At 43.8% G+C, this 27,837-nt stretch overlaps 1 protein-coding gene across 2 annotated transcripts in view; it reads left to right on the top strand.

The window, feature by feature from the left end:
- The first annotated feature begins 2,117 nt into the window (after positions 1 to 2,117).
- Positions 2,118 to 27,837, top strand: part of SLC18A2 (solute carrier family 18 member A2) — a 46,180-nt gene continuing 20,460 nt past the window's right edge. Inside the window, exons 1-7 of one of the 2 annotated variants that reach the window (XM_045023550.1) lie at positions 2,118 to 2,200; positions 3,862 to 3,933; positions 4,629 to 4,779; positions 6,712 to 7,063; positions 22,274 to 22,332; positions 24,330 to 24,413; positions 27,374 to 27,466. In XM_045023550.1, the coding sequence (XP_044879485.1) occupies positions 4,659 to 4,779; positions 6,712 to 7,063; positions 22,274 to 22,332; positions 24,330 to 24,413; positions 27,374 to 27,466 (709 nt within the window). In that variant the 5' untranslated portion in view covers positions 2,118 to 2,200; positions 3,862 to 3,933; positions 4,629 to 4,658. Of the gene's footprint in view, positions 2,201 to 3,588; positions 3,934 to 4,628; positions 4,780 to 6,711; positions 7,064 to 22,273; positions 22,333 to 24,329; positions 24,414 to 27,373; positions 27,467 to 27,837 lie in introns of those variants that run through there. The other variant, XM_045023551.1, reaches the window with a different exon arrangement.

Genomic DNA, 27,837 nt, shown 5'->3' with positions numbered 1-27,837 from the left:
TCAGCCCAGTGCTAGTTCATCAGCAAGGCATTCCCTGGGAAATATCCCACCCTCTAACTTCACCACTTCAACCAAGCTTCACAATCCTCATAGCTGTGAACAGTATTAAATTGTTTGTTTAAAACATAAACTGGGTGTGTATATATAGGGTTTAGCTGATCACCATATTTGGGGTCGGGAAGGAATTTTCCTCCAGGGCAGGTTGGCAGAAGCGCTGGGGGGGTTTCGTCTTCCTCTGCAGTATGGGGCACGGGTCACTTGCTGGAAGATTCTCTGCACCTTGAAGTCTTTAAACCATGATTTTTGAGGACTTCAATGGCTCAGAGACAGGTTTGATACAGGAGTGGGTGGGTGAGATTCTGTGGCCTGCATTGTGCAGGAGGTCAGACTAGAAGATCATAATGGTCCCTCCTGATCTTAAAGTCTATGATTCAATGGAGACTCCCATTGAACCAACTTGATTTGAAACAGATACCATGTGAAGAATAATTGGCAAAGTATATGAAAGTCCAGTAGAGTTGGGGTTTTTTTAAACGCAGAATATGTTATGCAGCTCAGACAGCAGTGCTATATGAAAATGCAACTAATTAACATATGCTACTTGATCAGTCCAATGTACAGCTGCCCTTGTATAACTGCATAATATGAAACTTTGACTGCCAATCTTTACATCTTCTCTAATACAAGATACAAAGGATATTGAAATAAATTCCTAATTATAGTAAATATATGCAGCAATTTGAGAAGAAACAGGCAGATATGCCATGGAAGTGGGTTATTTAATCTCAGATCATACAACTTGATCAAGGTATTTAAGAAAAGAATTAGTAAAACCATGGAATTTAGTCTGCATAGTCTTCCCAGCAGAGGTTGCTCTATCTATAGGTGGAGTAGGCTGCTTTGGGCGGTAGGGGTAGCTGGGCCGAACCTGAGTGTGACACTGTGTGCCAGCCAGGTCACAATGCCACTCACTGAGAATTGGCCCACCTACCACCTAGGGGTGGCCAGGTCAAATCTGAGTGGTGTGCCCCCTACTTCTGCCATAACAGGGAAAGATCAAAAGGCTTGCTGCACTATCCCTCCCCCCACCCCCCAAGTCTGACATCCCCTCCCAGGGGGCAATCCCCAGTTGAAAAGCTGTGTTCCACGGGAAGTGGGGGAGGGGGACAGGGTACACTGAAGTTTTGCCTGTAAGGGCAGATTGTCTTGAGTCTTCCCAGGCATGCAGGGAATTTGAAGTGTTGGAAAGGTTTTCCGAAAAACAAACAAACACATCTTCTGTGTGAAGCTTATTAAGGGTATTTCGCTCACTCCTCCAAGTTAATCGGGAACATGTGCCTCTTCTATTGGGATATACTTAACTACATCCTGTAGCATAGCTTCCCTGCCCTGACACCCACATCCTGGGATAGATGATTCTACCTACGCCCATGCGTCTGTTAGTTGTCTCCTTCCCAGTGGAGCGCATGCCAGCCTGCCTTCCCGAACCAGTTCCAGGAGGACGCGTCCAGCCCAGTTCGCATTCCCCTCGCACGCAAAAGTGGGTCCGTTTCACACCAACTCCCACCCCGGTCTCGAGAGAACTTATGCGCTAACTATCCGCACGCTGTGCCAGGAGTCTGTGTGCCACGGATCCTGCTGCGGGCGAGCCTAGAAACTGCAGGAGCGCCCTGCTGAGCACCCAAATCCCGGAGCCGGACTCTGTCCCGGCCACACCAGGAACCCCCAGCAGGCTAAATAAGCACCTCGCCTTCCCCTTTGTCTGTTCGCGGAGCTCCCAGCCGCCGCCGGGGCCTTAGGGGGCATCTGCAGGGAGCAAACCGGCTTGTTCTGCTCCCGGGCTTCGCGCTAGCTGGGCAGGGGCAGTCCGCAGCAGCAGCACGCGGTGCCTCGCCCGGGCAGGCGCTCGCTCCCCGGGGCGCTGGGGCCAAGGGGCTGGGGGTGAGGCGGGGGCTTGGGTTGGCTGCCCGGGGCAGGGCGCGCTGCTGCAGCCCTTGCCCCAGAGGCGCCGGGGTGTGGGGGGGGGGGCGATAAGCATCTGGCGTGACGTCAGGGAGGAGGCTGGTAAGTGGCGCTGCCCAGAGGCGCCCGGGGCTCTCAGCGCGGCTCCCCCCCGGCCCAGCAGGACGCCAGAGCGGAGCCCAGGCGGGCAGGACCCGCGGAGAGCGGACAGAGACCAGCAGCAAAGGAGCCGCGCCGGGTAAGCGCCGCAGCAGCCGGGGCGCCCCGCCGAGCTCGCCGGCTAGTCCCGGGCGGGGAGCGAGAGATAATGGGCGGGAGCCGAGAGCTGGGGGGCCGGGGGCGTATGAGGGGGGCACCAGGAGGGGAAGGGATCAAGGGCAGAGACGGGGAGCGGTGACAGCGGGGGGCAGGGGGCTGTGGGGGGCAGGGATAGAGGTGGGCAGTGGGGAGCTGTGGAACGTGAGGGGGGCAGTGGCAGAGGGGGAGCAGTGACAGCGGGGGGCAGGGGGGATTGAGGGAGCAGTGACAGTGGGGGTGGGGGCAGTGACAGTGGGGGGGCTCTGGGCGCGTGAGAGGGGCAGTGGCAGAGGGGGAGCAGTGACAGCGGGGGGCAGGGGGATGTGAGGGAGCAGTGACAGTGGGGGGCCTCTGGGAATGTGAGGGGGCAGTGGCAGAGAGCGGGAGCAGTGACAGGGGGACAGGGGGGAGTGAGGGGAGCAGTGGCAGAGAGGGGGAGCAGTGACAGCGGGGGGCTCTGGGAGTGTGAGGGGGGCAGTGACAGCGGGGGGCAAGGGGAATGTGAGGGAGAAGTGAAAGTGGGGGTGGGGGTAGTGATAGTGGGGGGGTTCTGGGAACGAGAGGGAGCAGTGGCAGCGGGGCGATGTGAGGGAGCAGTGACAGTGGGGGGCTCTGGGAACGTGAGGGGGCAGTGGCAGAGACGGGGAGCAGTGACAGCGGGGGGCACGGGGGATGTGAGGGAGCAGTGATAGTGGGGGGGCTCTGGGAACGTGAGGGGGGGCAGTGGCAGAGAGGGGGAGCAGTGACAGCGGGGGGCAGGGGGATGTGAGGGAGCAGTGATAGTGGGGGGGGGCTCTGGGAACGTGAGAGGGGCAGTGGCAGAGAGGGGGAGCAGTGACAGCGGGGGGCACGGGGGATGTGAGGGAGCAGTGACAGTGGGGGGCTCTGGGAACGTGAGAGGGCAGTGGCAGAGAGGGGGAGCAGTGACAGCGGGGGGCACGGGGGATGTGAGGGAGCAGTGAGAGTGGGGGGGGCTCTGGGACCGTGAGGGGGGGCAGTGGCAGAGAGGGGGGAGCAGTGACAGCGGGGGGCACGGGGGATGTGAGGGAGCAGTGACAGTGGGGGGCTCTGGGCGCGTGAGGGGGGCAGTGGCAGAGAGGGGGAGCAGTGACAGCGGGGGCAGGGGGAATGTGAGGGAGCAGTGACAGTGGGGGTGGGGGCAGTGACAGTGGGGGGCTCTGGGAACGTGAGGGGGCAGTGGCAGAGAGGGGGAGCAGTGACAGCGGGGAACAGGGGGGATGTGAGGGAGCAGTGACAGTGGGGGGCTCTGGGCGCGTGAGGGGGGCAGTGGCAGAGGGGGAGCAGTGACAGCGGGGCAGAGACGGATTACTGGCCAGAGAGTGTTGTCCTTTCGATGAGACTGTCACACCTTTTGCAAACCTCCAGCCTCCCATCTGCCTGGTGGTTCAGAATCGGGAGCGAAGCGCGAGTTGAGCTCTGGCCGCAGCAGCAGCTCCTAGTGAGAGCAAAGCCTTTGACCTGCTGGTTGGAAGGGCCGAGGTCCCATCATAACTCAGCCGTAGGACAGTGAATGGGAGCAGCTGAGTGAGACAGAGGACTTGGAAAGGGGGCAGTTTGCTAGACGCTCTTGTCTTCATGCAGATTCACGCCAGGTGCTGCCTTCTCTCCTGAAGCGGGGCTCCCAAGAACAGTTCGGCCGCCCTATATTTGGAGGTAGGCAGGCATGGGGCAGGTTGAGCCCGATCACGGGGGTACAATGTACCAGCACGGCTGAAATGGCCCCGTTAGTCCCTGCAGAATCGAAGCTTCCTTTAAAAAAAATAAGTTTCTAGCCCGTAAGGCTAAGAAGTTCTTGTAAACATGAACCAGTGCAGGGATGAGTCTGCAAGCGGCGAGAAGGAAACCGCGCTGTGCCACCTCTGTTTGTGGGGAAGGTCCCAAACCCAGCGGAATGGCTGCGATTCCTCTGTGCAGAACCGATGGCTGGGGTGTAAAGGCATAACGCGGGAAGACGGGAGTGAAGGGCTGAGTAGATTTGCTCCATTTCTCTGCAGCAAGAGGATACAGAGGACTAATCCTCCACCACGTATTGGAGGCCGTTGTGCTAAGCTGATGGGTTGCGGGGGGCGGGAATTTCTTTCACTTTATGACACATAATAATGACAATTTGAAGCCAGGATTTAACTGATTATTTTGAGAGAAACATCAGGCTTATCTAGGATTATGGGTAGAGATCTAACTACGCCTCTGCCGCCCACCCCTGAGTAAGAAAGAAACTAATCACGGTCTACACATTTCCTCTATTGCTGGAAATGGGGAAACAAACCTGCGCCAACTAAGCGGGTCATGAAAGCAACAGGGAGGCAGCTTTTCCTGGATTCGCCTAACTCTCCTTTATATGTTTGCAGTGTAAGTCGTTGCCTGAGGGAGCCTGAGCCATGGCTTGGAATGAATTCAGTGTCCTCAGCTGGCTCAGGGAGAGTCGGCAGTCCCGAAAACTAATTCTGCTTATTGTTTTCATTGCATTACTCCTGGACAACATGCTGCTTACTGTAGTGGGTATGTAGAACCTTTCTTTCCAACTTATTTTAACAACAAAATCTTCCCAATGGATGCACTGAACAGTCTGTGTACAGTATTTTCTTCTGCAAGTTTGATTGGTGTTTCTTTCTAAATAATATATTCTCTGCAATACATTTTTTCAAATTATATATGAGATGTAGATATTGCACAAATACATACTCTACTCATCCACTCACCTCATAGTTTTGGTTTAGTTTATATTTATTAAAAAATACATGATAATTGTCTAAAAAGTTCTTCACAGAGATATCAGTAATTTCTAGTGGGAAAAAGTTATCTGTTAATTTCTAAATGATTTTTAACTGTTCAGCCTTTTCTTTCCTCTGTGGTCATGCAAACCAGAAGGACAGGCTAGATAACACTTGAGAAATATGTTTCCTCATGATAATTCCTGTGCATTCGCCCCCATTGCTCTTATGAGATGATTTTGGTGGCAAAGCAATGTTATTTAGTCAGACTAATATGAAGGCCTTTTAGCTAGATTTTAAATAACTCATAACTAGGTTTAGTAAAATCAACTTTGATCAGAACAAAGATTAAGGGCCCAACTGTGCAACATTGAAATCAATGGCAAAAGTTCCATGGTATAGCGACAGAACCTAACCACATATTAGGATAGAATACTTACAGTTAAAAATGCATTTAGAGTTCAAGTTTTTGAACATTTTTAACTGATTGTTTTAGAAGTCATCATACTAATATAAATTTGGATACAAAGATGCAAATAAAAAAAAGTCAAAAACAAGGGGAAAATACCAGTTTGTGTTCACACACTTGTATTACATTGATATACACATATAGATTCTACAGATTTGACACCTTGGGCTATACCATGGCAGTTTTTAAACTAAATTCCTTATTTATTTCATTAGGGAGATCAGCTTAAAAAGAAAAAAAAATGATGGCACAATATGGCCTCTAATGAAAGGCTAATATATATTTTTGGCAAGTAATTTTTTTTTTAAGGAAAAATGTTCTCTTGTAAACAATATATGCATTTCATTGGTTGTTCAATAGTTATGTTAGAAGACCTTTTATGTAACCTCAGTTTGCAGGTTTGCTGAAAAAATATATTTCAGAACAATATATAGTTTCAGACTTTTGCAAGAGGCAATACGCGTTAACAACTGTTGATTTTGTTACTAATATTTCCTGATTAAAAATTACTGTCTCATCTGCTTTTACTATTTTAAAAATACTAATTTTCCTTTATTATATATTAATCCATTTAGGATATAGCTAATATCTTAAAACATGTACAGAATTTTACTTTTAAATGACTTCATTTTATATGAACTGAAAACCCTCTCACCAATGAACAGCGTGACCATCTTAGATCTCTATTTATTTAATATAAAAATAATATAAAATCTTTTCCCTCTGAATAGTGTTATTTCCAGCAACATTTCTTGAACATAATATATTTTTATTGGAAGTGCCCATGGTTTAAATGCCTTCTTAGCTCAGTAAGTGTTCCTTGTAAAAGTATCACACGACAAGACTGGACAAATAATGTCTTGAGGTTCCTCACATGTTTTGCCCTTAAATAGTACTTGTGTAGACAGGTAGTCATGCCTGTCAACATAAACTGAATATCTACGGAAAAGCCTTGCAGAAGTTGCTTATAACTACACTTCCTAATTATAATTCAGAACAGTGAGTATTTTTTTTCCTGGAATAACATTTGTTGTCATAATTCTTTGCTGAAGGCACAATAATAATAAGAATAATAATAAAAAAATAAAAATAAAAACCAACAAACTCTTTATCATTGTTCTATATAACAAAGCCCTATTTTTATTTGTTCTGATGTTACATTTTCTGTGATAAAGTATGCAAGCTAATGAAATTATGGCATTTACATACAACAGATACTAAGTTACTTACAAATTGTGTTTGCTTTTCCAGTGCCAATAATTCCAAGTTACCTGTACAGCATTAAACACGAGAAAAATGAAACAGAAATCCAGACTATGAGACCTGAGATAGCTGCATCAACTGTGGCCAGTTTTCAAAGCATCTTCTCCTATTATGACAACTCCACAATGGATACTGGAAGTCAGTCTGATAGGACAAGATCAAGAAATTTGTATCACACTCAGACAGAGCAAATGGTGGTAAATGTGACTAACGTACCATCTGATTGCCCCACGGAAGACAAGGACTTGCTAAATGAAAATGTCCAAGTTGGTTTATTGTTCGCTTCTAAAGCCACTGTGCAGCTAATCACAAACCCTTTCATAGGGCCAATGACAAACAGGTATGTTATTTCTCTTATATTGTTAGCATTTTATACTAAGATTTTACTATAATCAGTATTTCAAACAAAGATTTATTTTCTTTTTTTATGGCCCCGACTCCCTGGAGTTCTCATTTCTTTTATAGCCACTGGAATATGCTTGACTATCACATCTGCTTTATAACTAAAGGTTTTTCAAAGTAAACTGGTGTAATTATGCTTGAACCATTTTGCTATTTTAATCATCATCCAATTTCTTTTAACTCCTTGGTCTGCATATCTTTATAGAAGCTTTTACTGAAGCATTTCCTGAAAGGGTCAGTCAAAAATATTACATTACTGGGCCAGAAAGACAAGATGGTTCAGTAACTAAAACAGCCAGATCATTGTGAGTAAACCTATAATGTGAGAATTTGATGTTGAAGTTGTAGGCAGTATTCAGAATTTTTTCCTTGCATGTGCTGTAGAGACTCATTATTTATAGTGCATCTTGTGAATCTAGGACTCTGGTTAATGTTCTCTATAAGCTCATAGTGAGAAAAAAATGCAAAGCTGTGCATGACCTCAGTGGGAAAGGGAGCAAGACTATTGTATACAATACATAGCTGTTCCATCACTGAACTACAATATAGGAGGCTAGATCCTCAGCTAGTGTAAATCGTTTTACTTCATTGAAATCAATGGTGTCACACTGATTTACACTAGCTGAGGATCTAGCCTCCTATATTGTAGTTCTGCTCGATGTTCTGCTCGAATGTCTTCATACAAAAATGTTCTTTTGTAGATGTCATATATGTGGAAATATTGAAAGTGTGTTTAAAAGGGACATTGCTGAAAATTTATTTGAATGGAATTAGAACCACAGCTATAGTATTCATACTATTAGTATTTCATCAATGAAATTCAAAAAGAAAGTAAATGAAGCACGGTGTTCTTTGTTTGGAGATAGTGTATTTATAATTGTAGTTTATTTTAAGCATTTGGTGTAAGTGGAACAGACTAGAGGTTATTTTATTGATAATAGCTCAAGTAGTACAGAAATGACAGTATCATAATAAGTGACATGATGAATATGTGGACAGGAGTGCCATGTGCACAAAGTACAATACTTGTAAACTTGATAGATTTTTTTTTAAACAATTGTGGGAGTTCCATTATTAATTATGAAAATGAACATAATTTTAAGCCCTGTTTTAATGTTAATGGTTTGTGTGCATGTTCCCCATTGAAGCAATTTCTTTCAATTCCTGGGCATAATACTATATGTTACCTAATCACATGTTACATGTTACCTAATATGTAAAACGTATGACAATATAGGATCAAAGTTACTTCCGATTTTGTTTAGAGTCAAAGCATTATTTTCTGTGTTTTTGTGTTTTGTGTAACTTGTTCTTTCAACAAACAGTTTTCTCTCTGGAAAGTGTTCTTTGGCAAGCTCTCTATTATATTATCCTGGTCAGATGGTTTTCTTTTGTTGGAGCATGCAATGCTTATCATGCATGCCTGTTATACAAACAATCAAAACATTGGGAGTACTAGATATTTCTGCTTCTGAAGTCAAAACTGATATCCCTCTTAAACCTTTGGGCTTGTCTATACACAGAAGATGTAACAGTTTAACTAAATTTTTTGTGATATAGCGATATATACTGTACTACAGCGGGGTTTGCACAGGTCAAATCTTCTATTAAATCTGTACAAGTTTGTGTTTAGACCAGCCTTTAAACAAGATTCTCTCTCATCTCACCTCACACCCCCTTGCAAAAATTTTATGTAAATACCTAGTGAAAATAAGGGATTTTTTGTTGCTGATGAGCAACTCCTATCAATTTATTCATCAACAGTCGTCATTATGATAAAGGTAACATGTAGATTAGTTGCCTAGATTGGTACATTTTGATTATAATTTTGCAAGGATATATCCCCCACACAGACACTTTCATATAAAGAATAGTCATCTTTTAATAATATGCCATTTACAAGTATTCTATTGATTTTGTTAGTGGTCAATTTAAGTGGTCACACTGGTAATACAGTTTATATAGTTTCTTCAGAAAAAATACACCGCGGAAGTGCCTGGAAGCCACGGTGTGTGCATAATTATGGGTTCATATCTGTTTGTATTTTATGAACATAGTCCTGATGTACCTGTGTCTTGGGAGGGGTGGCATTGCTCCTGTGGAGCTGTGTTCTGGGGAGGATACTGGATGTGGTTCCTGCCGGGGCACAAAGCCTGCACACAGATGGCCCTGAGATCCTGTGGATCTTGAGGGATCTGTGTGGATCTCTAGGATCCACTAGGTTTGAGATTGGTCTGCCTAGCTTATTTATTTATTTTAACATGGCTATCCCCTCCTTCCCATCAGGGCGATGTAGGGCGAGCTTTCTGAGAGGTTGCATACTAAGATTTCCTCCAGTGGGAAGGAGTGTTGTGAGCCATTGCATTACCTACCATATTATATATGGGCAGTGTAAAATTTATATTGTCCTTAACTGTTAATTTCCTGTTTAAGTGTTTGAGCCTTGTAAACAAACAGTATATTCTTTTTAAGTATACAGAAAAGAATGTGATCATGACACAATAACCCTAACTTTGATCCATAGAGTGTTGTTGTTTAATGTACAATTTTTACCTTGACCTCAGTATCTAAATACTTTCTTTTGAGGGATGTTTTAAGGAAAATATCATCAATTAATATATTCATCACCTCACAGCAGAGTTTTTTGGTGAAGAACTTATAATAGCTGTTTCTCTCTCTCTGTAGGTTAAATAGAAAGTGTAACAATATTGATTTATTATAGGTGGAACTGGTAGCACTGCCTATAGTTAAAGTTGCCACAGACTTCTCCTTATAAATACCCTGTTTTCAGTTGTTTATACTTTGCCAAACTAAATTGTTCAGCCTGAGTTTTTCCATACTGGGTATCTTCTTCAAATTGAATTATTTTTGGAAAGTTTCAGTAAAAATGGTTCTGCTATTTTAAAGAATGGGATTAGGGAAAAAAATAAGTTTTGTCCATGTTAAAAAAAGTCATAACCTTTTTGGTGAGAAGCTCAGCATGTTTCTTTCTCAAAAGAGTTGCATTTTATGTTTTTGTTTTTAGATTACTGGGGAAAGAATGATATTTATTTTGGGTTATTATTCAGATTGTATGAAGAAATATGCCCTTTTAAGCACTCAAGTTTGTACTTGATGCCACAGATAATTACATTAATTTCACTTTGCAGCTGCAACTGGCTCTCTTTTACTTGTTTTTAGAGTTTCTCAGGATTTTTCCCATCTTTAATTCACTAATCTAATAATTAAAAATTAAAACCATGTCTAACTACACAAAAGAAAAAAGGAGTGAGTGATGCTAACTAATGGCTGTTGTAAATTCCAGCATCATTTAATGGACAGCTGACAAAATACAGATATTTCTTAGAGAACTAGGGGTATGTCTACACAGAAAAAACTGTGCCTGGACTAGCTTACCTGAGCTAGTTTACATCCAGCTAGTATAGGAAACAGTAACAGTGCAGACAGTGCAATGCAGTCAGGATAAGCCCTGTATGGATCTTGGGTACATATTCTGTTCACTAGCCTGCTCCAGAGCCTGCACTGCACCGTCTTACCTGAGGTTGTGTCTACACTACACTATGCTTGCCTCTGTGCTCCTAGATGGGAACAAGGGGAAGCCACCCAGGGCTTCTTGCCTCCGGCAGGGAGACCCACACCCTGAGTCAGGTCAGCTGCTATGCTCTCTGCAGGAAGCTGGAACTCTGAGGGGTAGCAGGGCTCCCAACACAGAGTGTGGTGTCCGGACAGCAGACCAAGTTGGGAGCCTGGTGGAGACCCAGAGACAGCTTTCTTGTCAATCTCCAGGGGAGCCCTGAAATTGAGAAGAATGACACCCAACAATGGATGTAAAGAATGCAGTGTCTACACCAATGGTCTCCAACCTTTTTACGCCCAAGATCACTTTTTGAATTTAAGGGCAACCCAGGATCTATCCTGCCCTTCCCTGAGGCCCCACCCTGCTCACTCCACCCCACCCCACCCCACCCCGCCGCCCGTCGCTTGCTCTCCCCACCCTCACTCACTTTCACCAGGCTGGGGTAGGGGATTGGGGTTCGGGAGGGAGTGTGGGCTCTGGGATGGGGCCGAGGGGTTCGCAGTCTGGGAGGGGGCTCTGGGCTGAGCCTGGGTCAGAGGGTTGGGGTGCAGGAGGGGTTGCAGGGTGCAGGCTCTGGGAGGGAGTTTGGGTGCAGGAGGAGGCTCTGGGCTGGGGCACAGTGTTGGAGTGCTGGAGCGGGTACAGGCTTCTGGCTCTGGGAAGGGGGGGGTCAGGGCTGGAGCTTGGAGTGCAGGAGGGGGTATAGGGTGCTGGCTGTCGGAGGGGGCTTACGGCTGGGGTTTGGGGTGCAGGAGGGGGTTTGGGGTGCTGGTTCTGGGAGGGGGCTCATGGTTGGGGTGTGGCTTCCTGCTGGGCAGCACTTAGCTGTGGCGGCTCCTGGTCTGCGGTGCAATGTGGCTGCTGCTAAGGCCGGCTCCCTGCCTACCCCGGCCCCACGCTGCTCCCGAAAGGGGCCAAGGCACCCCTGAGGCCCCTGGGGGAGGGGCAGGGGGCATGTGGCTCTGTGCCCTGCCCCTCTCTGCAAGCACCACCCCTGCAGCTCCCATTGGCTGCAGCTCCCATTGGCCGCAGCTCCCTGTTCCCGGACAATTGTAGCGGCGGGGGCGGTGTTTGCAGGCAGAAGCAGTGCACGGAGGGAGACCCTCCCCCTCCAGGGCCATGCTGGCTGCTTCCGGGAGCGGCGTGGGGCTGGAGCAGGCAGGGAACCTGACTTAGCGGCAGGGCTGGCTCCAGCTTTCTTGCCGCCCCAAGTGTCGAAGGGAAAAAAACCAAAAACCCCGATTGAGCTGCCGCCAAAGTGCCGCCGAAAAGGAAGAGAGAGTGAAGGACCCGCCACAGAATTGCTGCCAAAGACCTGGACGTGCTGCCACTTTCAATAGGCCGCCCAAGGCACCTGCTTCCTTTGCTGGTTCCTGGAGCTGACCCTGCTTAGCAGCAGCACCGCTGCACTGCCAGAGATCGTGATCAACTGGGAAATCCTCTAGGATCAACCAGTGGATCACGATCAACCGATTGGTGACCACTGGTCTTACACATACACACTGCGTTACCCTAACTACAGCAACATAAGTCCTTTGCCTCTTGTTGTGGTGGTTTTATTATGTCGGCATAGCAGGGGAGTTACATTGGTGGAAGGAGCATTTGAGTATGTACACCTCCACTGTTTTGTCCTTGAAAGCTGCCTTTTGTTAACAAACTGTGTGGGCCTCATACTGTTACCATGCTAGCTAGATTCAAGTTAGCTTGGATAGGGTAGCCCAGTGGTTCTCAAACTTTTGTACTAGTGACCCATTTCACACAGCAAGCCTCTGAGTGCGACCTCCCCCCATACATTAAAAACACTTTTTTAATATTTAACACTATTATAAATGCTGGAGGTGAAGTGTGGTTTGGGGTGCCAGCTGACAGCTCGCGACTCCCCATGTAACAACCTTGCGACATCCTGAGGAGTCATGAGCCCCAGTCTGAGAACCGCACCCCATGCACAGGTTTTGTTATGTAGGCATACCCTTTGTTTGTCATGGAAGAGTAAATAGCACAGTCTGCTTTCACTCTAAATATTGGTAAAAGTCACTTAACAAAAGCAAATATAGAGCTAGATTGTGGCTTTTCCATAACCCCACAGGCAGAATCTAGTCATACTGCCTCAGGAGCAGATCAGGGATCATATAACTCAGTCACAATTGATCCCTGCTTTCTCACCTGGATCTGGAGTGGAGTTGGTAGGGAGTCATCTGCCGCAACAGGAGGAGTCACTTTACCAGATCTGGTGGGGCTTCACATGCCCTTTCCTCTTCCCCCCACCTCCCCCCCCCCGACTTTTGAAAAGAAGCTTAGACTGGTTTGGAGGTAGATGATGAAAATATTCTCCTTAGCCATGATGTTTCCACTTCATAAACTCCATTGACAGTGAATCATGTCCAGCTTCCACATAGTGGCAATTTCAATAAAGTGACCATACGTACTGGTTTTACCAGTACAGTACTGGTTTTTTGGACACTGGTCTGGTTAGTCGTGAGATGTAACCAGTACAGTTTAGGACTACAAAATCAAAAATCAAAAATTATTAATTTATCAAAAGACTGAGTACATCAAATCAATCCTTGATAAACCAGCCTAAATCAATTTTATTAATTTATCCTAGTTTTAGTTTTATTTTACACGACGGTTCTTGTCGTTGGATCTCGGCAATACTCGGCATGTCCTGGTTTTAAATTTGAAAAAAATGGTCACCTTAAATTTCAAGTATTTTACTATTTCTACCCTTGAAAACGGGCTCCTGCACAAGCCAACGTCAAAATCTACCTAGGATTCAAATACGACGGTATAATTTGACTTTATTTAGCAGATAGAGGGACAGAAACAAAAATTAGACACCTACTGAATGTTTCAGAAAGCAGCCATTTTGAAGTCTTGCAATCTCTAAGTGTTAGTTGAATTTTAGATTTTATATAGAATTTTCTGCTAAGAAATTTCACACTTAAAATCCTCCCCTATGCTGGACAAGACAAGTTCAGGGCCTCATTAATATCCTTAGTGAAATAACACAAACTCATACAACACATTGATAAACAAATAGCACTTGCCATATTTGCAACCAACATCAACTTTTGATATATTGAACATCCACAAGTCAAGAAAGTTAAAAGTACGTGACCAGGCTATACTTTTCCCTCAATGATTGCAGCTTGAAGTCAGTGTGTCTTGTGCTCCTAAGTGACTTCAGAGTTGGATTTTCTAAAGCTCCTAGGGGCCTAACTTTTGGCTTCTAATTTTTGAAAAATTTGGCCTGTGTGTATAACAAAATGTTTGTGAACTTTTAAAATGTATTGAAGTATAAATATTTTTTCATTGTTAACACTGAAGCAATTTTGTTTTGAAGTGACAAAGGTTTTAATGCCACCAGGTCAAAGATTTTAATGCCACTAAGAGAAAAGATTAATACAAGTCAGTTTTAGTCCCTGTTACTGCATATAGATATATACTGTGCTTAACTTTAAACACAAGTCATTATTTTTAAGTCAGGGGAATTGTTCATGTGAATAAAATTACATACCTGCCTAAGTATTTGCAGGGTGATGGCCTTAATTTTCAGTATTTTACTTTTCCCTGTAGCACAGGGGTAGGGAACCTATGGCATGCATGCCAAAGGCAGCACGCGAGCTGATTTTCAGTGGCACTCACACTGCCCGGGTCCTGCCCACCGTCCGGGGGGCTCTGGATTTTTATTTAATTTTAAATGAAGCTTCTTAAACATTTTAAAAACCTTATTCACTTTACATACAACAATAGTTTCGTTCTATATTATAGATTTATAGAAAGGTACCTTCTAAAAACGTTAAAATATTTTACTGGCACACATAACCTTAAATTAGAGTGAATAAATGAAGACTCGGCACACCACTTCTGAAAGGTTGCCGACCCCTGCTGTAGCAGTTTTGTAAAATTCAAGTAAGATGTCTTTAGCAGTAGTAGCATTTAACCTCCCACTCCCTAGCCTTTATAAAATGTAGTACATTATAAATTTTAATCTAAAGTTGCAATAACACAAATCATCAAATTAGATTTAGGAAGTCTCAACCTGAATTAAATAAATTATTTAAAAAATAAGTAATTTAATTTAATCATCCCACACTGTCAAAACCAGGGTGATAAGTGCTTGAAATGTTAATTATGGAGAAACCATCTACTTTCTACAACAAAGCAACATCAGGCTAGAGACTGAAACCTTTGTCCTACAGCTCCCAAAACACAGCTCCCTAGCCCTCGAGCTGAAGGAAGTCACCATTAGCTGTCTGTTATAGAAGTGCTTTTATGTTCTTTTTAAGTTATAGGCAGCGATTATAGGGTAGTGTTCTCTCTCTCTCCCACCCACCCACACCAGTATTTTCAAAAGGGGCATCAAATACTCAATGCTTCAGTTTTTGTTTGCCCAACGAGTTAAGCACTCAAAATCAGTGGACATTTTGGAAAATCTTGGTTGTAGCAGCTTGTCTTGTTCCCATTTAAAATAACAGAACCCCCCCACCTCCCAAATTGACATTAATGGCAGCAGGATGGATCCCTGCAGCTATCCATAAAAAGTCATTAATAACCTTGCTTAATTTCAACTTAGGTTCTTTTACTATAGCTCATGCATGGGATTTATGAGCTAAAAAGAGAGAATGAAATGTTTAAAAAAAAGCCAAAACATCTCAGATCTGAATAAGTTTTTAGTTACGTGTATTAACTCAATAACTTAAATTTTCTTTAACTTTGTAGGAAGTCTCCTTTGCATCTGATGCACATCTGGCAGTTCTCAATCCAAAACATATTTTCCAAGACAAAATTACAGGAGAAATAAAACAGGGCTTAATAATAATGGAAGCTAGTTGCTACCTTAGCTATGGAGAGTGACAGTTTGTTGGAAGAGATCAGGGCTCTAACAATATTTGGGTTTGCTTCCTGCTGCCTTATGTAGTCATTTACATAGATATAAACTGGGTGCAAAACAGTAACATTTTATATTTAGTTTAAACATAGATTCATAGATTCTAAGACCAGAAGGGACCACTGTGGTCTGACCTCCTGCATAATATATGGTTATAAAACTTGCCCAAAATAATTCCTTTGGAACTATACCATCCACTGTTGATTAAAAGATTGTTAGTGATGGAGAATCCACCATAAGTCTTGGTAAATTGTTGTAATGATTAATTACCCTCACTGGTGAAAAATTTACATATTATTTCCATTCTGAATTTATCTAGCTTCAATTTGCAGCCATTGGATCTTGCTGTACCTTTGTCTGCTAGGGTGAAGAGCCTATTATCAAATATTTGTTCCACCACATGCATATGTATGGGCTAATCAAGTCACCCTTAACCTTCTATTTGTAAACTAAATAGATTGAGCTCTGTCACTGTAATCATGTTTTCTAATGCTTTAATAATTCTTGTGGCTCTTCACTGGCCACAGCATCACACTGGGAGTCATGTTCAGCTGATGACCTACCATTTACATGTGTAAATGTCTACAGAAAGCGTAAAGAGGTTAAGAATCAGGCCCATTCACTTATACCAAGAGAACAGAAGTATGAGGTAACAGGACAGTGAGATGATAGACTAAATTGCCTTTGTTGAAAATGGCAGAATTCTCAGAGTGAACATGCCAAAATGCAGAACCAGACAGCCTATTCTCAGTTACACCAATACTACTCTGGAGTAATGGCACTGAAATCAAAGTATTTGCACCAGTGGAAGTAACAAAAAACACTGTTTCTGCTACCTTTGCCTTGTTTCAATTTTATTTCATTGCAGCACAAAACCCATCAATGGTTTGTCTCACCACCATAAGGTAATCTCGCTAATTAGTGTAAAACAGGGTCTGAATTAACTCTTTCCTGCTATCTATTGATGAATTGGGGGAGCCCCCCCTCAGGAGCAAAATATATTTGCTTGGACACACCTACTTTGCCTAAGTGATCAGCAGACAGACCTGCTTTGCCTAAGTGATAAATTTGGGCTGTTGTGGGTTAAAATTTACTTTAGTCTTGGACACAGGGGAAATGAAATGTTATTTTCTTTATTGTATGACTAAAGGGCAGGAAAAAAAATAAATTAATGGAGGTAAATGGTAAAGGGGATGTAATGTAACACAAGTTTACCAAAAATAGATCATGCCAGAGTGACCTGTTTTCCTCCTTTGAGAAAATAAGAGATTTTTTAGATAAGGGGAAATGCAGTAGATATAATATACTTGGATTTCAGTAAAGCATTTGGCATGGTACCACATGGGAAATTATTAGTTAAATTAGGAAAGATGGGGATCTGTACAAGAATTGTAAGGTGGCTAAAAGGGAGAAGGCAATGGGTTTTGCTGAAAGGTGAATTATCAGACTGGAAGGAAGTAACTAATGGAGTTACTCAAGGATTGGTCTTGGGAGCAATTTTATTCAATATTTTTATTAATGATCTTGGCACAAAATGAAGGAGCTAATGATACTACATTGGGAAGCATCATCAATACAGAGGAGGACTGGAATATTATATCGGTACATCTGGATGACGCTGAAGACTGGAGTGACAGAAATAGGATGAAATTCAATAGTACAAAGTGCAAGATCATGCACTTAAGGTGTAATAAGAAGAATTTGTGCTACAAGTTGGAAGCTAATCAGCTGGAAGCAACAGAGGAAGGGAAAGACCAGGGTGGTGGGGGGTTGATCATAAGATGACAATGAGCCACCAATGTGACATGGCTGTGAAAAAGACAAATGCAATGTAGGATGTATCAGCTGAGGTATTTCCAGTAGAGATAGAGAAGTATTAATGTAATTGGGCAAGGAACTGGTAAGACCTCATTTGGCATACTGTATACCGTTCTGGTCACCCACAATTGTGAAAGATGAATTTAAACTGGAATAGGTGTAGAGAAGAGCTACTAAGATAACCTACCTTATGAGAGGAGACTGGAAGAGCTCGGCTTGTTTAGTTTAGCAAAAAGAAGGCTGATAGGAGAATATGATTGCTCTCCATAAATACATTAGGTGGTAAATACCAGGGAGGGTGAAGAGATATTTAAGCTAAAGGACAATGCTGGCACAAGAATAAATGGATATAAACTGGTCATGAACAAATTCAGGCTGTAAATTAGAAGATTTCTAACCATCAGAGGGGTGAAGTTCTGGAACAGCCTTCCAGTAGGAGTTGTGGAGGCAAACAACATAGTTAGTTTTAAGAGAGAGCTGAGCAAATTTATGAGTGGAATTATATGATGATGTTGCCTGTGATGGCAGAGGGCAGGGCTCAAGGGGCCCTAAGGCTCACTTATGGTTTATGTCTTAGGTTCCAAAAAGCTCATGCTTCAGGGTTTCAGCTGGTCACCTGCAAGGGTCAGGAAGATATCCTCCCCACCATGAATTCTGGGTGGGGGTTGACCTTCTTCCTCTGATGTATCAGGTATGGCCATGGTTGGAGATGGCTCATTGGATGGGATGGACCAGGGCTCTGAGGTGGCACCTAGCAGTCTCTCTCCCAGGTGCTTGGCTGGTTGATTCTTGCGCATATGCTCAGGGGCAGGAGGTGAACCCAAGCGAATGCACCTCTGAAATCTGGCACTTCAACTGTGACGGGGGTGCAGCAGAGGGAAGTGGCATGTTAAAGGGACATTCACCCATTGGACTTTCACTCTGCAAGGTGGGAAACGAAGGAAAAGGACTTGTGTTCAAGATACTATGGGGCAGATGTTTTACTTATTGTTACTTCACTATTGTGGACTTACTTTTGATTAATTATTGTGGCGTTTTCCCAAATTAATAAGTTTCCTTTGGCTCTTAATAAAAGTTTTCTTTTGTCATACACAGATTTGGTGCTTGTGAGCAGGGAAGTATTGCCTCTTGGCACCGAGGGGTGTTTAGTTCTTTCAGATTTCTGGGTGGGGGTATGAGCTGGATTTGTCTTGTACTGTTAAGAGGAACCCATAGATATGGAACCTTGTTGCTGCCGATTCCACCTGGCAGAAGGGTTACATGAGTGTAATCACTACCAGACAATCCTGTAATATTGGATCCATCTTGTCACTGAATCTCAGCAATTTATACATACTTTATCCATAGCTGCCTTCCTCCACTGATTAATGATAGGTATTTTTCCTGAAGTCACAAATACTTGCAAAATCTTTTCTAGCTGCAGAGAGCCCTTTGAAATATATTGGATTTTGTCTCAGATTTACCACTGAGCAAGTAATTCCCTACTTGTGGAATTAAAGAGAGAGTAAAAGAAAAAGGAGCAGTAGAGACAGAAGAGATTTACAGGTCTCAGGGTTTTCCTCTGCTATATGGTGTAGAGATATAAAAAATTGGGGAGAAAAGTCATGGGAAGGGAACAGAAGCTACATGAAATGTTCCAACCCATTGCATAGTCACAACTTTTCCCTGTACAAAAAACACCACAGAACAATGATGGGGAGTGGCCCAGGAGAAAGAGGGAGGAGTAATTAAAATAGTTGCTATGTGGGCTTATTTACATGTAAAAAAAAGTTTAGTGACTGATCTGATCAGAGCACAAACTCCTAATCTGTGCATTGTAAACTCTATTGGAGGGGTCAGAGAACACAGCTACAGGACCTAATGGTACCACGGCAACCAACTAATCAGTGCTGCTATTTTAGGAAGATGTGCAGGTGTATTAAGAGATGACCAAACAGGAAGAGACACTGCACATCTGTAAGGTGTGGGTGAGGGTTTCCCCAAGCCTGTTTGTTAAACCCAGCTCCTGCCTTCTAGTGAGCCAGGAGCCCCATGCTGAGTTAGTGATGCTGCATCAGATCAACATCTCCCCAAACCCTGGGCAAGATTTCAGGCAAGCCTTTCCTTTCCCTCTGTAATTTCCATAGTAGAGGCATCCAGGGCTATAATAACTTGAGCCAGCAAACACATCTTGCATTGAACCAATACCTTTGCCTCATACTATTGAAGGATTAAAGAAATTTGAAATTCTGTTTTGATTCAGCTAAAGGAAATGAATACGTACAAATGAAGTCTGGGTATACAGCAATTAATGTCTATATGGACAAAAAGTTTTGTATCAAATCTTAACCAACTGCATTAGGTGGCATGGCCCACTAACTAGGGCACATAGGACAGGAGAATTGGGTTCTATTCCTAGTTCTTCCCCAGACATGCTCTGATCACGGTGCAAGTCATTTTCTCTCTCTATGATTCATTTTCCCCATGATAAAGCAGGAATAATAATAATGCTTATCCAGCTTTGTAAAATGTTTTAAGATATAGGGATGAAAAGTACTATATAAAATGTTACAGTTCTTCAGGACCAGTGGGTTCCAACATTTAGGTTTCCTTAGTGCCTTCAGTCTACAGAATTTCCATGAGTAGAAAGATTACTTAAAGACAGTGAAGTAAGTTAGAACTTGAAGGCCTTGATCCTGCAGTCAAGTAGAGTTTGACCTGCTCCAATGCGGCAGGATTAGATCCTAAATTAGTATCTGTTCTCTTGGTTTAGCCAAGTAGAGTATATGAGGGATGTGACAGCTGAGTTCCCTAAGCTGGTGTTGGGGACTTCAGCATGAATATGGGAGTCACCTTAGTATGTATCCTCATGCACATAACATAATTTGAATTCAATGCACCTATGGTCATCATCAGTCTGCTTCCTCACAAGCTTACTCTCATAAATGATACAGATTTTTGGGATTTCCTTACTAGCAGCAGAGATTCTGGTCGCTCCTCTTTTAATTCTGAACTTTGTCCATCAGGGGCATATCTGCGGTGCAATTATTGACAGGCATAATCAAGACCTCACTTCACTGAGCATCCAAACATGTTTTTCTTAGAATGACTACTGTTATCTTCTTATATATGGCTTTCCTTCCCATCTATTCCCTTTCCTTACCTTTTTTCTTATTGCAGTACCACCATGTAAGCTGGTGTTCAAACTACCAGCTAAGGATAGAAAAATAAAGTCCAAACCATAGGTTTTTTCACATACTTTTGTTCAGGGCTTGCTTTATTTCCAGAAACGCAAACTCAAAATCAGAATACAACTCAGACTAATGGCTAATAGCCCTTTCTACCTTCAGTCAGCTGGGAAAGGACAGGGGACACACCTTCCCCTGCCCAGATCAGCCTGATGATGGACAACAACCCAGTAACATACCAGTGCACCTTTATACCGTGTCACTCTCCCAGAGAACCCATTGGACAGTGCTTTGTACTTGCACATACTACAAAATGGTGCCTGCCCTGAAAAGCTTACAATCTAAGTAGACAAGACAGAAAAAAAAGAGTATTATCCTCATTTTACAGATGGGAAAGCGAGACAGAGAGAGATTAAGTGACTTGTTCAAAGTCATACATGAAGCCTGTGACAGAACTAGGAATTGAACTCAGATTTTCTGAGTCCCAGTCCAGTTACCTAATCCTAAAACTAACCAATTTGCTTTAACTGTTATCTTAATATCTAAATAATAGTGCCATATTATTTTTAATAAAGGAGAAGCATTTAGGGCAAAACTCCCCCTTCTAATCTCCATTGTAGATTTTTATTTCATATAGACTCATAGACTTTAAGGTCAGAAGGGACCATTATGATCTTCTAGTCTGACCTCTTGCACAATGTAGGCCACAGAATCTCACCCACCCACTCCTGTAACAAACCCCTGACCTATGTCTGAGCTACTGAAGTCCTCAACTTGTGGTTTAAAGACTTCAAGGTGCAGAGAATCCTCCAGCAAGTGACCCATGCCCCACGCTGCAGAGGAAGGCAAAAAAACCCCAGGGCCTCTGCCAGTCTGCCCAGAGGAAATTTCCTTCCCGACCCCAAATATGGCGATCAGCTAAACCCTTAGCATGTGGGCAAGACTCACCAGCCAGACACCCAGGAAAGAATTCTCTGTAGTAACTCAGATCCCACCCTATCTAGTGTCCCATCACAGGCCATTGGGCATATTTACTGCTAATAGTCAAAGATCAATTAATTGCCAAAATTAGGCTATCCCATTTTACCATCCCTTCCATAAACTTATATATTCTACATTTCTTGCATATACGGAGCTCCCACTGATGCTAATGGGAGTTCTGCACATGAGTGAGTGCAGCATTTGCCTTTCTAAGACAGATGTATTTTCTGCAGCCCTTAATTAAGAAAGATTCCCATTAACAATTAGAGTTTCATTTAGTTCAGGACCACGCCATTTAGTCCATATAAGTCAGCAGCATTCTATTACTTAAAAGTACAACACACTGACTGAAAGAAGTCCTACAGTAGCTGAATGAGCTTATTAAATGCATGGCCCCTCCCCATCACCTTTCCATCGTCTCTGCCTACTTCCTTTCCTCCTTGTCTCTTTCCCCCTTCTCTGAAGTTTGCTTCTGTTCTTTATCTTATTTTAAAAAATAAGTTTGTCCATAAAAAAGGATAAGGCAGAATAATATTTAAAACTATTTGAAATTTTATAAGCAATTTTTTTGTAAACTGTAATACAAATAATTGATATTTATTTAAACTACTCATATATATAATCAAGCAAGGATTTTACCTGAACAAACCTGTTTTAAAATGTGCATGAAAAAGTACCATTTTTAAATATATTTGTGCTGACTTTGTTTTCCAGAATAGGCTACCAGATTCCAATGTTTGCTGGCTTCTGCATCATGTTTCTGTCAACAATTAGTAAGTGTCTGGTTTTTGCATACTTCGATGCAGATGCTGCATTTTTCATAAATGATCCAGCAGACTTGACTCTCTCAGAAGACTCCCTGTTTCTATTGGAGGGCAGGGGGAACCTTATTTTCAAAGTAAAATACTGGGATGCCTGTAACAGGAAGAAGTTGGTGCTGAGATTTGAATGCATGTCTGGAGTGATTTTGGTGGGCATCAAGTAGGTGAACATGGGATGGTAGGAGAAAAGGATGCCTATTACTTCTCTTCATCTGAGAAACTCACCTGACTTGTTTTCTGCCACCCTGTGAATTAGACTATGGCTCACACTAGCACAAATCATCAGTAACTCTATGAAACTCAGTGAAAACTGGTGAAAGAATAGAATAAGGCCATATGTGCACATGAAGGCTGGTTCCAGGGCTCATGCAAGATTGGGGGAGGAGGTACTTGTGACTCATGTGTGTTCAGCCAGCAAGTTGTCAGCTTCACCAGCTCAGCTGGTTGGGTACTCCTTCAAGTGGCCAACTTGCAGATTTTGTAAAACTGACAGTGACACAGGAACAGGCCCTGAAAGAGTACATTCCTTGTTTTCAGGGACAAGTGTTCACCCTACACCAGGGGATGGCAAACTTTTTGGCCCGAGGGCCACATTGGGGTTGCAAAACTGTATGGAGGGCCGGGTAGTGAAGGTTGTGCCTCCCCAAACAGCCTGGCCCCCGCCCCTATCTGACTCCTCCCACATCCTGCCCCCGACTGCCCCCCTCAGAACCCCTGACCCATCCAACCCCCCCTGCTTCTTGTCCCCTAACCGCCCCCAGGACCTCCCCATCCAACCCCCCTGCTCCCAGTCCCCTGACTGCTCTGATCCCTATCCACACTCCCGCCCCTTGATAGGCCCCCTGGGACCTCATGCCTATCCAACCCCCTCTGTTCCCCGTCCCCTGACCGCCCCCCAGAACCTCCACCCCATCCAACCACCCCCTGCTCCCTGACTGCCGCCGGGACCCCCAGCCCCTTATCCAATGCCCTGGCCCCCTTACCATGCCGCTCAGAACAGCATGTCTGGGGGCCGCGCTGCCTGGCTGGAGCCAGACATGCTGCTGCGCTGCCCTGCAGGAGCACGCAGCCCCACTGCCCAGAGTGCTGCCCGTGTGGCGGCATGGCTGCGGGGAAAGGGAGTAGCGGGGGAGGGGCTGGGGGCTGGCTAGCCTCCCTGTCCGGGAGCTCAAGGGCCGGGCAGGACGGTCCCGCGGGCCGGATGTCGCCCGTAGGCCGTAGTTTGCCTACCTCTGCCCTACACTAATGTCAGTGGGGAGTCTTTCAAGAGTAGAGTGTAGGATCCAGTGCAATACCCAAGAGGCTAGATAGGGCCTTTAAGTACAGCCTTATGCAAGGGGCAGTGCACAGATGCAGTCCTCCAGGGGCAGCACTGGCAGGCACTGTGCCTCACAGACACTGTTTCTCTGGTGCTCCCCTATTAGGAGGAGCTGTAAGTTGTGAGAGTCCTTACAGGGGTGCCACACAGTCCTCTGCATGCCCAGCCAACTATGTGAGGCAGAACATAGTGGGGAGCAGAGTAGAACCATTGCTAAGCCTCTCTTTGCCCACTTACTTGTGGGAAGGAGTATCTGGGGTGCAGCCCCTGCTCTCCCCAATGCTTGGAACTGCAAATTGGATCATGGTAATGCAGCAGTGCACGGAGATGGGGTGAAGGTGGGGGCAGTTGCATGAGAACAGTGCATATTCTAACCCTTACTCATTAGTAAAGATAGCTTGTATACATTTTTTTTTTCTGTGTTACCAGGAGGCTTAGATGTGGAGAAACGATTCAACACTGACAAATCTAAATGTAATAAGAGAAAATAATGTGGTTAGCATTGAAAGTGACAACAGTGACAGAAAACACTTGGCTGAATGGTGTTTTCATGATTGTTAAAATATCTTTAACGTTTTAACCTCGTTAGATTTAACCTGATTTTAAAAATCTACCTCGGCCTTTTCTGCAGTGTTTGCCTTCTCGGGAAGCTATACATTGCTGTTCATAGCAAGATCTCTTCAAGGAGTGGGTTCCTCCTGTTCTTCTGTGGCTGGTAAGAATGAAAGTGTAGATGATAGATTAAATTAACTGTATTTTAGCTTGTCATTCTAGTGACAGTCATTTCCTTAATTGTATTTTGTCTGGCAGTTTCAATAATTAATGTTGAATTCAATTACATTCATTTTACTTTGTATGCAAGAAGCTGGCTGAAAGTATCTCAGAGAAATGTCACTTCTAAATTCTTTGGTATTTGGGTCACGTTACTGTAGAAGACTAAAGATCTATGCTTTTTCGGGTTCTTGTGTACAAATGTCTTTCGATTTTTTAATTCTTTTAATCAATGTAAGATCAGCAAGAATAGATGTCTGCACTAAAGGCTGGTAACTTGCCACTTCCCATTATAAGACCCTGTTTTCAGTTGCTTAAAACTTTGCCAAACCTTAACTGTTTGGGCTGAGATTTCTATGTTGGGAGTCTGCCTCAGCTGGAATTGTTTTTAATTTTTTTTAGGAAAATTTTGCATCAAAATAGTTCACAGAATGAGGGTCTGAATAAGAATGAGGGTAGGGAAAATCACATTGTTTTGACCATTTTAAAAAAAATCATGTCGTCAACTTTTTTTTTTGGTTACAAAAAGCCTCTATGCTTTGAAACAGGGACTTGAAATTTAGCAATGAGTGGCCTTTGTGTCGGGGATATGCCTTTTGCCATCTTCGTGAAAACCCACCCAAATTTAGCCAATTTAAATCTTTGCAAAATTGCAGCATGCACATGGTTAGCAAAGACTTGTTAAGAGTTGGCAGCTAAATTCCATGAAGACTCCATCTGCACTGGGCATGCTCCAGCCCAGGGCTGAGCAGGACTTTCCTGAAGCTCTGGGCTGCTTGAGTGTTCAGGTCCAAAGTCTGGGCATCTGAATCAATGGCAGGGAAAACCATCTTTTCTATACTTTCAGTGATGCCAGGAACATCAATGAGATGAGGAGTCCATGGGGAGGGGCACTAGGACTGGGATGAGAAGCCTGAGAAGGGGCTGTCTATGTGAGGAGAATGGGACTGTGATGAAGAGCAAGGGATAGAAAAGAGACAGGACTGGGAGAGGGATAGGTTGGAGGGGACAGTACAGAAAGAGTCTGGTTCGGGAGGAATGAGAAGAATCAGGGCCGGCTCTAGACCCCAGCGCTTGGGGCGGCATGCCGCCAGGAGGGTGGCAGGCGGCTGCGGTGGACCTCCCGCAGGCATGCCTGCGGAGGGTCCACTGGTCCCGTGGCTCAGGTGGACCTCCCGCAGGTGTGTCTGCGGATGCTCCCCCGAAGCCGCGGGACCAGCGGACCCTCCGCAGGCACGTCTGCAGGAGGTCCACCCGAGCCGCGGTACCGGCGACTGCCAGAGCACCTCCCGTGGCGTGCCGCCCTGCTTGGGGCGGCGCAATTCCTAGAGCCGCCACTGAGAAGAATAGTCTGTGCCAACTACAGTATACTCTCCCTCCACAGCCTGGAACAGAATCAACAATTCCCAGTCTCACTATTCCTCTGCTGTCAGCAAATATCTGTGAAATCTAGTGGCAAAGTGTCCCATCTGCCTTTAGTGTTGGTCCACATAGAAGATGAAAACCTGCTACTGCTATCAGTTAGCTCAAGTGGCAGAAGTCTGTACAATGGCTCTAAAGATTACAACCTTGCTGGTGACCACTTTGCTTGTCAGTATGCCACCACATGACTCATGAGGGAATTTGTTTTTTTCCAGTTTGCTTTTATAAAGGAAATTAGAGAAAAAGAACAGTAAGATTGCAAAGTCACACTCAAAAATTAGGAAATGACAGAATTAAGATTGCCTGCATGTAAATGCTTTATGATACAGTCTTTGTTACATGATCGCATACTATTTTTTCCACAGAAACCCTACCACATTCAGTGCACAGGATTGACCTGCTCTGATCCCAATCTCACTTGTTGCAGAAGTTGGAAAATGTAATGAACGAGACAGGGGATTTCAGGCAGACAAAGAATAGACTCATGGTTGAAGTAGTTGAATGCTGCCCTAGAGAACTGAATTCTATCCCAGCTTTTGCCACGCAGTTCCTATGTGATGCTAATCAAGTCACTTAAACCAGACTTTTCACAAACGGTCACCAATTGTGTGTTCCTCATTTTCTGAACACCTGACTTGAGATTCTGGCGTCTGATCTACAGTACTGCTGAACACTGGCAGCTGCAACAGAATTCAATGGGAGCTGTGCATTGAACATATAAACTGCTGTACAGTGCTAAGTACTCTGAAAAAGTCAGGTTCTAGGCACCTCAATTTGGACACCCAAAATTAGCAGATACTATTGACCACAGAACAGAGATCAATATCCTCTCATTTTACAGAGGTGTTCTGAACCTAACTGCATTAATGTTTGTGAAGCACTTATTGTATAATGATGAGCACTCTTGAAAAGTCCATGAAGAAATTAGTAATTCTGTCTTCAGCCAGGATTTGAATTGTGTACAGTAAATAAGGCCTAGGACCACACATTGAACAAGGAGTAAACAACATATTGACTAGCTGCTCATTCAATGAGCACTCTCCATTCGGTGCACTACATGGAAAAAAGTAGTATGTGATCATGTAATTAGTGACTGTATCATAATGAATACATAGAAGGGGTCCAAAGTAAGGTTGCACAGGCAGCCTTCATTCTGGCATTTCCCATGAGTGCTTGATTTTGTAACCTAATAATGTTCTTTTAATATAGTTTTTGTGTGTGTAATGGCATATAAAATGAGGCATAACCTTATAAGCCATCTATGCTTGCAGGACTTTCTTTGACTTCAGTGGGAGTTACATGTGGAGGCATGCATATATATGTGTGTGTGTGTGTGTGCGCATGTATATATGTGTGTATACATATATATACACACACAGAGTAAATGTCTAATATCACATCTTTCTAATATTCAGTAAACTGGTGTATGATGAAAATAAGTTATATTATAGAGCTGCCTAATTTTTTTATTTTTAATTTTAGGGATGGGTATGCTGGCCAGTGTTTATACAAATGATGAAGAGAGAGGCAATGCAATGGGAATTGCATTAGGAGGACTGGCTATGGGAGTATTAGGTCAGTGAGATGAAATATTAATGGGAATAAAAAAAACCAAAAACCAACCAATCCCCTGCCCCAAATCCAAAAAACCCACAATGCATATCTGTATTGTATGGATGCTATAGGAGATTCCACTTGGTATCTCCCGTCTATGAAATAGGATTTTGTCATCCTATCTCCAGATTATATTAACAGTGCACACTAAAAATAGTTTTAAAAAGTTAAATATGCAGATACATTTTGCTAAAGGAAGACAAATCTTCTGACTTTCAAAGTCGGTCACCAATCATCTTCTCTGATTCAGAATGCCTCTCCTTAACTGTGTGCTGGAGAACAGTGATTAACATCCAGAGATATCATTGTTCATTCTCAGTTACATAAGTGGC

Source organism: Mauremys mutica, chromosome 7 (assembly GCF_020497125.1).
Source record: "Mauremys mutica isolate MM-2020 ecotype Southern chromosome 7, ASM2049712v1, whole genome shotgun sequence".
In the NCBI taxonomy this organism is placed as follows: Eukaryota; Metazoa; Chordata; order Testudines; family Geoemydidae; genus Mauremys; species Mauremys mutica.
The sequence above is the reverse complement of the archived record's forward strand: the minus strand, read 5'-3'. Positions and strand labels throughout refer to the sequence as shown.